This window comes from Passer montanus, unplaced genomic scaffold, assembly GCF_014805655.1.
Source record: "Passer montanus isolate IOZ18808 unplaced genomic scaffold, ASM1480565v1 scaffold196, whole genome shotgun sequence".
Classification (NCBI taxonomy): domain Eukaryota; kingdom Metazoa; phylum Chordata; class Aves; order Passeriformes; family Passeridae; genus Passer; species Passer montanus.
Window position 1 is genome coordinate 50,324 of NW_024366547.1, and position 12,863 is coordinate 63,186.

The window sequence follows — 12,863 nt, forward strand, 5'->3', positions numbered from 1 at the left end:
TCTGACTTAGCTGTCTAAGAAAACCTGTCTCTGACTTACCTGTCTAAGACTTGGCTGTGGTTCCTCCTCCTTATCCCATGTCTGGAGCTCATCACCCAGGGCCATGTGCAGAGACACAGACAACGCCACGGAGCTCTGGCCCTTCAGAAGCAGCAATGCAACAGGGCTAAACCTCCTGCAAAACAATAAAATGCCACAATTTGCATTTGTGTTTGGCACAGATTTGAAATGCCTGCAGCCCAGCTCCTCCTGAGAGGCAGTGCTGTGCTGGGGCACATGTGAAAAGCTTTCTAAAAGCAGCCAGAACCTTCCCACACCATTTCCCTTCTCTATTCTTTGTGAGTGGTTCGCTCTATCTTTTGCTGTTGGTGTTAATTTGGTTGCTCTCTTTTTAATGAGCAATTTTGAACCCTCCACCAGCTGAGCAGGCCCCTGGGTCCAGGCAGGCCTGTCCCATCCAGAGCCAGGAGCTGCAGCTGCCCCACAACCCTGGCTCAGGTCTCAGCGCCAGCCTTTCCTCCTGGGTCACCTGTGCTGCACGTTTAATTTACATTGCACAGGAGCTGTAACAAGCAGCCCTATAACATCAGCCACATCAAAGGCAGTACTCACTTACCACACTGATCCTGGAACTGGAGGTGATGCCAAGGAATTGCCCTGAATGTAGTGCTTGTCCCAAACTTCTCCAAGCTGCTGGATCAACCTCTCTGAGGCTCCGTGGGCCCTTGGGATTTGCTAGGAGCAATACAGCCAGCAGGCAGGCTGGGTGAAGCTCTCATCCCACCCCTCCCTGTGCCCAGGAGGCCTGGGGAAAAGGCAAGGGGTGCTCCTCAGCCTGCCTGAGCAGCAGAAATGTTGGACAGAGAAATACTCTTCATGTCCCAGTGGGCTGGGGAGGGAGTGCAGTGCCCTGGGGTGAGGGAGGGGTCCCTCCTGGGGAGCTGCAGCCATGGGGACCGAGCTGTCCCAGCGGGATTGTGCAAACTCCCAGCTCCGGGAGCTGAACTCGCTCCCTATCTCGGCGCTGCACTTTGCTCCCGGCTGCCGTGACCTCACGCCGGCTCCCCGGGCAGCGTTTAAAGTCCAGGCAGAGCGGTGCCACTGCCTCCTGCCCGAGCAGCTCATCCCCGCCGCCGCCGCTGCCCTGGGCCTGCCCGGCGCGGGCTCGGCCTGCAGCATGCGGCTGCTGCTGCGGGCAGCGCTCCTGTGCCTCGCCCTGCGCCTGGGGCACGGCTCCGAGGAGGCAGCGCCCGGCAGCCCCGGCCAGCAGGACCCCCAGGCAGTGTCATCCTACTCCGACTGGGGCATCGACACCATCCGGGATGGCTTCGAGACGGTGAACAGCTACTTCGACTCCTTCTTGGAACTGCTTGGGGGGAAAAATGGAGTCTGTCAGTACCGCTGTCGATATGGTAAGTGAACCTCACTCCTCTCTCCTCGCCCTTTCCCCTCTTTCCCTCTCCCTCCCTGCGGCCACGAGCAGCTCCTCCTACCCAGGAGCTGCCCCCGGCAGTGCCGAGGGTCACAACTCCTGTGCCAGCGCCAGCACAGGGACACTGATCCCCCTTCCCCACGAGCAGCCAGCTCTCCAAGGAGAGCACACAGGACAGCAGGGGAGGATGGATGCAGCCTTCTCTGCCAGGACACTCAGTACCCGGCTGTGAGGGCACACAGCACCCGGTCTGGGAGGGCACACAGTACTGGGCTGTGAGGGCACACAGTACCTGGCTGTGAGGGCACACAGTACCCGGCTGGGGGGGCACACAGTACCTGGCTGTGAGGGCATACAGTACCCGGGCTGCCTGTTGCCTGGCACAGCACAGGGAAGGGACGCTGAGCCAGCTTCCCTAATCTCAGCAAGGTGTGAGGGCACACAGTACCTGGGGCTGTGAGGGCACACAGTACCCGGCTGTGAGGGCACACAGCACCCGGCTGTGAGGGCACACGGTACCGGGCTGTGAGGGCACACAGTACCCGGGCTGCCTGCTGCCTGGCACAGCACAAGGAAGGGACGCTGAGCCAGCTTCCCTAATCTCAGCAACCTTCGGAGTGTCCTTATCCAGCAGCTGTGAGCTGGCCACTGCCGAGGGCTGCAGGAGGAGAGATAACAGCGGGACAAACCACACGTCACCAGGAGGAACCTTTAGTGCTCAATGCAGAAGGAGGCAGCTCCTGCTTGCTTTGGACTTCACTTTTTGGTGGTTTACCAAAAAGGGTTAGTTTGGCTTCTCCTGGGGGCAGGATGAAGGGGGTGACATCTCAGGGGGGGCAGGGCAGGAGACGAGGTGCACAGTCTGTGGGGTGACAGTGCCACAGGCAGCACTGGCCCTCACCAGGGTACCTGTGGGAACAACCTGCTTAGGAACCCCCCAGGAGTTTTCCCACAGATTGTATCCTCTCCTCAGCCTCCTACAACTGTCCCACAGCAACATCTTGTCCTGTCACCTCAGCCTGCCCAGCCACAGCTTCACCCCACACCCCTAGTGACCACCTGGGAAAGATGCTTGTGAGCACAGAGGGATTTCAACCCCTCTCCTCCCCAGAGCATTGTTTTTCATGGACAGACTCAATGCTTTGGGGAGACCCCACTGACTCTGTCTCAGTCTGTATAGTTCCCATAGACCTCCTGGGACTTGCCCTCCTTAATGTAGAGACTGAAACCCCTGGCAGTGGGAAACTGGGAAGCTGGGACTGCAGTGTGCCTGAGGCAATGCTGGTACTCAGAGCAGGTTTCAGGGAGCCTCAGGACTCACCACACCATGCAGGAGTTACTGCTTTTGGACACATCCAGAGGGCTCTCCCTGCCTGTCCTTGTGAAAAGCATCTCCAGAGAGCAGCACAAATCCCTGCTCACATCCCAGGAGCTTACAGGAACAGTGTTTTACCTAGAAAGGAAAACAAGCCCATCGCTAGCCCAGTTCTCATCCTCTGCTGAACAGCTCATTAATCACTGCCTGAAGGAGGACACTACTGAAATGCTGCCCACGTGGCTCCAAGGGGCTTGCTGGACCCTTCCAGCACCATTTGTCCTTGCTAATCTCTGACACAGACATTGCAAACTGTGAGAGGAGAGGATGCCAGGATGGTCCCAAACCAGTGAGATCCAGTCCTTGCTCAGAAGGATGAACACAAACCATCTTTGTGCTGAATCAGAGCCTGGTTGCTTTTTCTCCCCAGGCATGAAACAAAAATTATTCCTTCTACTTACTTTCATTTCAGCCAATAGATACCAATAATAGCTTATTTTGTCACAGTAAAGGTCAGGACTCACCTGTGATTGCCACATCCATCTTCAGCTGAGCACGTGCTGTTCCAGCTGTAAGACTCTCCTGATTTTTCAGCAGCTACTGAGGTCTGAAAACAGCCAACTTGATGGATGAGTCCCTTAAATCAGGACATTAGGGTTACACTAGCATTTACTGGCAAATATACTCCTGCTTACAAAGTCTCACTGGGCATCTCAGGGAAACAAACAGCCTGAGCTGGGAGTGAAGCCCTTGCAGCTTCCTCCTGGCCAGGCAAGACTTCACTGCTCTGCTCAGCATTTGGTCCTGCAGGGCTTAAGATGAGGGGGCACCTCCAGGCTGTGGGAGAAGAGCCTTCAAAGCCAGGCTCTCTCCAACAGGGCACACAAAGCTGGGTGTGTGCAGGCACCTCTGCTCAAAGCCTGCCTGCCTGGGGCACACAAACAACAATGGACCACCCAAAAGTGCAAGAAGCCTTTAGACCATCCCTTCACCCAAAAATACACTCACTCCCCCTGCCAGTGTCCCAGCACTGCAGTGCCTGAGACCTCCTGCACTGCCAGCAGCTGCTCCAGCCAGCTGGCTGCTTTCCAGCCTCTTGGAACAGCTACAACAGCCTGGGGGAATTAAAATGCATCAGGGAAACTCAACTTCAGTTCTAGGGCTGTGGCAACAAGGCAGTGGCCTGAAATCTATCTTCTTGTCTGTGAGGATGGGCAAGCAATAAATGATAACAGGAGCACTGAGTCAATGCTTGTAGAGAGGCAGGAAGGCCTGATATTCCTGTTTTGGTTTTGCTTTCCTGTTACCTACAAAACAAGATGTGGAAGAGAGGTTAATTGTGGTGCCTTGCACTTGACCTAGCTGAGAAAGAGTACAAAGGGGCACTTTATAAGTTTTAAAGCTCTGTTTTGCAGAGGGGAGGGGACAGGTTTCCTATGAGGGCTTATCCTGTTTGATGTTTTGTGGATCAGCACAATCCTTATTTATGTGAGGTTTTTTTTCCTCAGGACAGCTTTCTAGAATATTATAATAGCTGTGGCTTCAGCTGAATTAAAGATCTGGAAACACAGCTATTTTTGGCTGGGAACTGGATAATGCAGGTAGAACTGGATAACTGGATTATCTTAAAGGTCCCATCCAACCCAAGCCATTCTATGATGCTATGATCTCCACATCCCCAAAAATCTCACTCAGACTTGCCATCTTATCCCATTCATTGCCAGTGTGCTGCAGGAACAGAATTTTTACAACCAGTATTACAAGCAAGTCACTCAAATTTGACTCCATCCTGCAAAACCCACAGCGGATTTTGAACTTTCCTCTGCCTCCTGCATCAGTTCAGGAACATCTGAATTCTGAGTCCCAGCTCCCACTCCCTTCCAAAAAACCATCAAGGCTCTTTTGGAAGGGGAAGATTGCCTGTTGGCATCTCACAGCTGGACAGCATTTCAGTTTGTTATTTATTTGTAGCAAATCTGTTATTTAAGCAAAACAGCTCTGGCAAAGTTTAATTGAGAGGTGCTGGGAGCACTCCTACGTAAGTCCCTCTGAGGCTTCTGGCTGCAAGGCCTTCCCAAGGGCACAGCAGATTTATGGTTGAATTAACCACTGGCATTTTAGGTACCTGAACAGAAAAATGGGAAAAGTGTCTTAAATAATTCCTCGTGCTGACAAGAAGCAAGAAGTGGAAATGGAGTTTAAAAGAACCCAACCCTGCCTTGAAGGGCTGAATTAGATCCATTTTATGTCTATATAAATTCTCTAGCCTTGCTCAGGGAAGCAGAAACTTAACCCTTGATGTGACAGGCTTCAGAAGGCCCAGCTCACATGAGTTTTTGTTGGAGCATTCCCACAGTTTATGTTTTCCCAGAGCAGGGACAGGACCCAGGGAATGGCTGGAGCTGTGTTGAAGCAGGGTTAGGTTGGATATCAGGAAAAGGTTCTTCCCCCAGAGGGTGGTCGAGCACTGAACAGGTTCCCCTATAAAAATCAGATTAAATGCTGCTGGAAGGTACTGCTAGAGCTGGCTGTGAGCTGGACTCCTCCTGCATTGGGTAAATAATTATTCACAGAGGGAGTTCTTGCTCCTTTATGCATATTAAGAAGCAGGCTGAGGAAGGTGCAGAGATTAAAGAAATATAAATAATTTTGCAAAACGTGGCAGTGCATCACCATGGGCAGAAAATGGACCGAGAAGACCTGCTCAGAGCAAGATCAGACATGCAAGGTCTGGTGCAGTCTGGGGGACATCCACAGCACACCAACAGTCCAAGAATGAACTGAGGATAGAAATAAACCCCCTTGCTGAGCTAGCAAGTAGTGTTTGGGGATGGAGACCAAAATGGAGCCTTGCTTTTTGGACCCAGTCTTGGGAAGAACAAGATTTCCTAACATTTATCCTGTCTTTTCTTTCCCAGGGAAGGCTCCCATGCCACGGCCTCACTACAAACCCCAAGAACCCAACGGCTGTAGCTCCCATTTTCTGGGGCTCAAGGTACCTGAAATTGTATGCACTGTCCCACTCACCAATCCCACAGGATGCAGCTCTCCATCACATCACCAGCTCATCATTCTGAGCAAGGAAAAGGATGGGATGGGCTGTGCTGGGCAGCTCGGTGACAATAACCCATGTGCACACAGCAACTCCTGAGTGCATCCTCCACACCTGCCCCTCCACCTCTTCCCACATTTTTTGCCTCTGCAAAGCACTGAATGAGAGGCTTTAATACTGAACCTGCTCGTTATCTTAAAGGCAATTAATGAACATATTGGAATCACAGGAAAAGCCTTCCCAGGAGGCTCTCAGAGCAGGGATTCCTATTTAGCTCATGCATTATTGCTGCCCATGGAGTCTGCAGCAATTAGGCAGATTCCTGCTCTGACAACCCCTCTCTCTGCAGCCCATTTTTCCATGTTGGGTTTAATTCCTGAAACTCTATTTCACTGAAAACCTTGTGGGCATTTCTGTGGTACCATTTCTGTACCCAGGCAATCACAAGTGCGATGAAGGAACAATTCATCTCCTAAATTTTACATGAGGAAGGGCAAAAAGATGAATAATTCATAAGAAGCTAACAAGTCCAGTCTCTCCAGGAGACAGGTCTTCTGCCCCATCACCCCCAGCTAAGCTTACAGAGAGCAGAACTCCCCTGACCATGCTGTGCTGGTCCTTGGCCTCAAATATATCTCTGAGAAATAAGACGTTAAAATACTTGTGACATGTTTATTAGGCCAAAAAGCAAGACCTTGTCAGGTTGTGGGAAAAAGAGGAAAAGAGAGAAGAGGCCTTTGCCACTGGTGGCAAGGACATGGAGCTCTCTGACAAATGAGAACTAGAAAATGGTCACGAAGGGGCTGTTTCCCACCTCTCTGCCAGACGTTGATTCCCTGGGACACAGAGAGGAAAAGAGAATGTGATGTAGCCCACACTGAGCCTGCACCACTGACACCACTGGGCTGCTCCCTCACCCTTCTTTACATTCCTCCTGCTGCCTGGCTCTCAGGAATAGCTTCTGGAAGAGGAGCCAGCTGGGCTCGGCAGCACCTCACCTGGTCACAGCTGTGTGAGCTGAGGCCAGGACCCAGCCAAGGGACACCTCTTTTCTCTTTCCCCAGCTAGACCTGGGCATCCCTGCCATGACCAAGTGCTGTAACCAGCTGGACATTTGCTATGACACCTGTGGGGCCAACAAGTACCGCTGCGACGCCAAGTTCCGCTGGTGCCTCCACTCCATCTGCTCCGACCTCAAGCGCAGCCTGGGCTTCGTCTCCAAGGTGCAAGGTAGGATCCTGCCTCACACCCCCTGTGCAGGGAGCCCCTTCCTTGCCAAAAAGAAGCAAAACTCTGCAGCATCTCTGTCCTGCACTTGTCACAGGTGGGTGGGAACACAAGAGATCTGCCCCCTCTGTCACACACCTCTGTCCCCAAGGCTGGAGATCTACGGTTATTTACATTTAGAAAACATTACAATGTGTGAAAAAAACCACAAACAACCCTGGAAATAATTCCTTCAAAACTTGGAGGCACTCCCAGACAGTTCAAACACCTTCATGGGATACCAGCATGCCTTCCAGGGCCAGTGAAGCACACACTGAAACCTGTACGTGGCCAGGGGCCAGCAAAACAGAGAGAGCCAAGGACAGAGCTCTCAGGGATTTGGTCACAGATAAGAGATGATGATGGCACCAGGGACACACCAGGCTGGGTGGTGGCTGAGCCACTGCAGGCAGCTCTGGATAGCTCAGAAGTGCTAGCAAGTTCTAGCGATATGCCAGGAGCTCAAGTGCCACCCTGGTTTTGCCTAATTTAAAAAGCCTCAGCCTGCAAGTCTGAGAAGAGCTTTTTCGGTAACCTCTGCTGATGTCCTGCTCTAAGGTATCCTTAAGTATGCATTTGTTTACCAAAGGTGCAGCCTGATCAGGACACATGGGAAGTCTGCATGACACCAGTAGATGTCTGCAGATGGCTTCCTACCTGGTCACAGATAAATGAATCTGCCCAGGCCAGCAAGAGAAATCAAAGACATGGACTGAGACAAACATGCTACAGGCTGAGCACAGCCAGTCTTTCATGGTCACCCTTATCAACAACTCCTCATGCAGCCAACTTCTTCCCATCTCTTCAGATTTTCCACTTTTTCATATGCTTCCTTCTTGCTCTCTGCTTGCAGCAGCAAAGCAAACCCAGATCCTAGGCAGTTAAGGTGGAGCAGAGCCCACACTCCTGGGCTGAGCCAAGCCACCTTTGCCAGGCAGGAGTAGATTCCTCCAGCATCTCTGTCCTGGCTGCTGTAGGAGGCACAGGTAACACCAATGAACCTCTGAGCCATCCTCCCCTCACCTTGGGCTCTACAGATCCTGTCTCCAGGGCTGCTCTGAGCACCTCCTGTCACAGTCCTCCTCCACAGCCACCCCAGCTCTCATCTGGCATCCAAAGCCTTGGTTTTCCCACTGACTCACCACAGCCTCTCCAGTGCCTGCCAGCTGAGCAGCCTCCTAAGGGAACAGGAGCTCTGAGGTGTTTGGACAGGCTGAGATAGAAGAAAACAGTCCCAAAGGCAAGGCTTTCCCAACTTCATTATGCTTAGCAATCAGTGTTAGTGCCAGTAAATAACCCTAAAGATTTACTATTAACCTATTTGTTTACTGACAAGCACTTTCAGGGTTGTTTTTTGAGGTGAGGAGGGACCAGTAGTCAGGCAGTCAGCTGCTCCAGCTGCTGTAGGGTTTTTCATGCTGGCTGGCAGCTGGCATCACAACTCCCACAAAAGCCCAGAAAGGGTGGGTAATAGTGGCTATAGGCAGAATTGAGAGGAGAAGGAGTAATGTGGAGGCCTCCTGGGAAATCTGTTTGGTAAACAGTGCTGTTTGCAGAGCCCCAGATGATCCATCAACCAGTAGGGCCTCCAAGAGGCAAGAAAGGAGTTTAGGGGGGAGAGAGATTTAGTGCCACCCTGAGGAGAAGATGTGGCCACAGCTCTCTTCACAAAGAGCAGCAGGTACAATTTTTCCCAAGGATTTTTCCTGGGCAAGGCAGTGAGAAGCACAAAGAGAAGAAGAGAAAACAATTCTTATCTCTATTCACTGCTCTTGTTGTTTTGCACATGTGGAATGTGTTATGGAGATTGTTTACCTGAAGTGATTTGTTAATTAGGCACTGGTGAAGGTTGTTTTGATTCTTTGACCAATTGGATCTACGTGTGTTGTGACTGTCTGGAGATAGTCACAGGTTTTTCTTTAGTATCTTTGTAGTATAGTATTTCTTTAATATAGTTTTAGTATACTATTAGTGTAATATAGTACAGCTTAATAAAGCAATTGTTCAGCTTTCTAAATCATGGAGTTAGAAATTCCCTATTTTTTCCCCTATTTTATTCTCTATACATTATTCCCTACATTGGAGTTACCCTGCATCGATAAGAAGAGAGAAGGGAGCCTCGGGCTTTATAAAAATGCAGTTCTCAGAGAGAAAAGACGACAGCCCACGCTTCCAATGGCAAACCCCACAGAGCTGAGTGCAGGGCTGGGGCTGGGCTGCTCGGGGTTGCCTGTCCTTACCTGGCCACCGTGTCCTTCTCCACAGCCTGTGAATCCATGGCAGACACAGTGTTCAACGCTGTCTGGACCCTGGGCTGCCGGCCCTTCATGAACAGCCAGCGGAGCGCCTGCATTTGCAGCGAGGAGGAGCGCGACGAGCTGTGAGGAGGAGCAGCCACCCGGTGTCTGTGAGCCACTGCCAGCGCTCCTATGCAGCACAGAGACTCCTGTCAGCCCCTGGGATGGGCACCAGGGCTGCTGCCAGCACCCCTCTGCAGCACAGAGACTCCTGGCAGCCCCTGCGATGGACCCTCTGCAGCACAGTGACTCCTGCCAGCCCCTGGGATGGGCACCTGGGCTGCTGCCAGCGCCCCTCTGCAGCACAGTGACTCCTGTCAGCCCCTGGGATGGGCACCTGGGCCAAGGCACACATCCATGGCAGCCTCGAGGCTGGGCAGGGCAGGGCAGGCAGAGCCAGCCCATGGACACAGGGCAGCCGTGCCTGCTGCCTGCTGCAGATGCAGCTCCACAGCGCCCCTTCCCAAGCCCACAGGATCCCAAGCCAGTTCTCTCCAAAGCAAGCAGGATGCAATGCTGCTTATAAACATGGAACTTACCTTAAATACACACTATTGCCTCCCCCCACCCTGTAACTCTCTAATTTGCAGTGCAAGGCAGTAGGTTTCTGCAAGCCCTGTGAAATTCCCAGTCCATGGATATGCTATGTACGTTTTTGCACCGCTGGTGACAGACTGAAGAGGGGTAATTTGCTTTCAGTACATTGCTCACACCCACACCTGACACTTTCCATCCTGTCATTACACACCCTGACAACCCTGCATATTTAAATACTTGGTGGACCTGATTTAGGACATCTGGAGAAATCTTAAGCATGAGTTAAAGAGAAGGGCTTGAGGTGTTTGTGGTACAGCATTGATATTCAGGACCAAAGCCCACCATTAATCAGATGTGAAATCACAGCCCTCTTCCCCCACTCTCAGGAGAGGAAGCCACTTTTCTTTGCCAGCGTCATCCACATCTATTTAATTACTTTTCTCCTATAGCATTTAACAAAGCTTTGCCCTCAGGATCCCTTTTCACACAAAATGGCTGGATATCCACCTCCATCTCTTGCACAAGCGAAACAGGAGGCTCACAGTGGCCTTGGATGAGATATTCCAAATTCTGGAGCCTTATCTGTCAGGTGACAGGATTTATGTGCTACCTCTGTGGGGCTGCTATCAGCAGCCTCAGACATCATTGCTTCTAAAATGTGGTTAATACTCCCATCTGTTATGGGGAGCTTTTGTTGCATGCAAAACCAGAATTTAAAGTTGTGCATGGCATTTTGCCTCCACAGAACATTGGCAGGCAGCTTTGAGCTGGGTTTCTTGTTGGAAGGATGTTGCTGCTGGGTGTGTGCGTGCCATGCCACGTAAATATTTCAACGGCTCCTGCAAACATATTTATGGTTATGTTCTTCCATCTGCCACAGAGAAGTTAAGGCTGCAAAAGGGTGATTTAACAAGAGTGGAAAGAGTCTGTCTTGGTTGCTTTTCTTCCAGTTTAAATGGGTTTAAAATGTATGCATGGAGCTATAAATTATTTAAGCCCTGTATTCCTGTTCCTGCCAGTCATCTTTGCCTTACAGTGAACAGCAATGAGATGTTCAGCTGGCCCCAAGCGGGCTGGAACAACAAGAGCCCCCTGGCACCCAGACCAGGAAAATGGACGTGACTGCGTGAGGTGTACTGGGATGTTTTCCATCACAGAGGACTTCAACACTGCTCAGATGTAATGACAGCCTTTCCTAGCTGGGCTCATGCCACTGGACAGGGAATTCTGCACTGCCGAGGTTTGCTGCTCTGTCAGAGCATGAGGCTGGACAGACAACCTTGATTATCCAGCTAGGAAACACCTACTTTTGGATAGGGATGGGAAGGAAACATTCCTCATTCCAGAACACTGCCCAAACTTTATATTTTGTTGGTGAAACCGTGCCTGTGGCCAGTTTAAATGTGAACCTACTCCTATGATTAAATGACAAAAAAGAAGTTAAAATAGCTCTATTGTCTATGTTCAATCGCCGACTGCATGGCAAATATATCAATTATCTTATAGTTCAAGTGATAGCAGATTAAAGCCAAGCAACTGCTGGCAGGTGATGCCATACACTGGAGAAATCAAAGGGTTCTGAACAAAGTCTCTGTTCCCAGCCACTGATGTGCTGGAGACATCGCTAACATAAATCATCCTTTCTCCCTGCTTTCAGACCACCATTCATCCCAAAACCCTAGAGACTGCTGCAAGCAGGCCAGCTACTGAATAAGTTCATTTTTCACTGTGCTAATCTGAAAAATCCCACCAGCAGCTCTATGAGGAAATACTTGAACTTTCAAGTGGTGGCAGTGACTCTGGCAAAGCACCAGATAATCCTGTGCAGGAGCAAACCAATGCATGAACCCAGTAAAACTGCAACCAAACTAAAAACTGCTTCCCCTCCGTGCCACTCCTGCTGTCCAGTGATGAACAGCCATGGAAGCAGCTATCACAGGATTCTCCAGGTTGCTGCATGAACCTTGGGTCATCTTCAATTCCACCCTGCTCTGGACACAAAGACACGGCTTTGCTCATCCCGTGGCTTCCTCTGGACTTTGTGCATTGGCAGGATTGTTTTCAGCTGCAGAGTGGAAAAGCTGCTTCACATGAATTCATCAGGAAAAACGAAATAATGTGCACAATAACTGAACTAAGCCAGGAAAGGAGCTTCTGCCTCCATCACTCCCCCCCATCCCTTCTGTATAAACAAACAAGACCAGTTGATTCTCCAGAAGGCACCAGATAATTAATTTCATTTCCCAGCTCTTGTTTTATCAAAACAAATATATTTAGTGGAGGCTGTCTGAACAAAGAAGTGACAGTGGGAAACTGCCCCTGTGGTCCTAATGCAGATGTGTATCAGCAGAACAGCAATCCTAGGAGAAGCCTTTTTCCTTTCTTTTTCTTTCATATATGGTTGGATAACACAGGAAAAGTGAAAGTATCTTTCCATTTATACTTACTTATCATCACAGAAATATTTTTGTTTTCTCTAACACACACACACATATGTATTTCCAAGATTGAAAAAGCAGCCATGAAGCTATTAGAACAAATTATTAAACTCTCAGCCATTAAAAGTTCATTCCTCACTGGAATATCACTTGCCAGAACAAATAAATCTGTGAAATAGACTCAAATGTTTGAGGTGACTTGTGACTCCCTTCTAAATGGTCCCTTCAAATGGATTTCCCTTTCTATTTGAGAGCAGCAGCAAATTTTGGCTTTTGCAGTAATTTGGCTGCTCCAAGCAAAGCAGGACACAGGTGATGAAGGTTGGGGGGCTTCCAGCAGACCTCCGAGCTCGCAGGACAGAGCTGCACACTGAGGAGCTTCTTGTAGAAAACCTTGGGAACTGCAGTGGAGATGGATCCTTCTCCTCATCCTCCAGCCCTGCCTGTCCCACAGTGTCCTTCACTGCTGGCTGTCCTTCCTCCCTTCCCCACACCCTAATCCTTTAACACACAGCTCAATGAAGCC

General features: G+C 50.4%; 1 protein-coding gene across 1 annotated transcript; it reads left to right on the forward strand.

Moving 5' to 3' along the window:
* Window positions 1-55: 55 nt before the first annotated feature.
* On the forward strand, window positions 56-12,517 carry PLA2G12B (phospholipase A2 group XIIB). Its single transcript, XM_039706720.1, has 4 exons — window positions 56-1,412; window positions 5,666-5,742; window positions 6,864-7,029; window positions 9,331-12,517. The coding sequence occupies exons 1-4, from the start codon at window positions 950-952 to the stop codon at window positions 9,447-9,449; spliced, it is 825 nt and encodes a 274-aa protein (XP_039562654.1). The 5' UTR covers window positions 56-949; the 3' UTR covers window positions 9,450-12,517.
* Window positions 12,518-12,863: the final 346 nt, after the last annotated feature.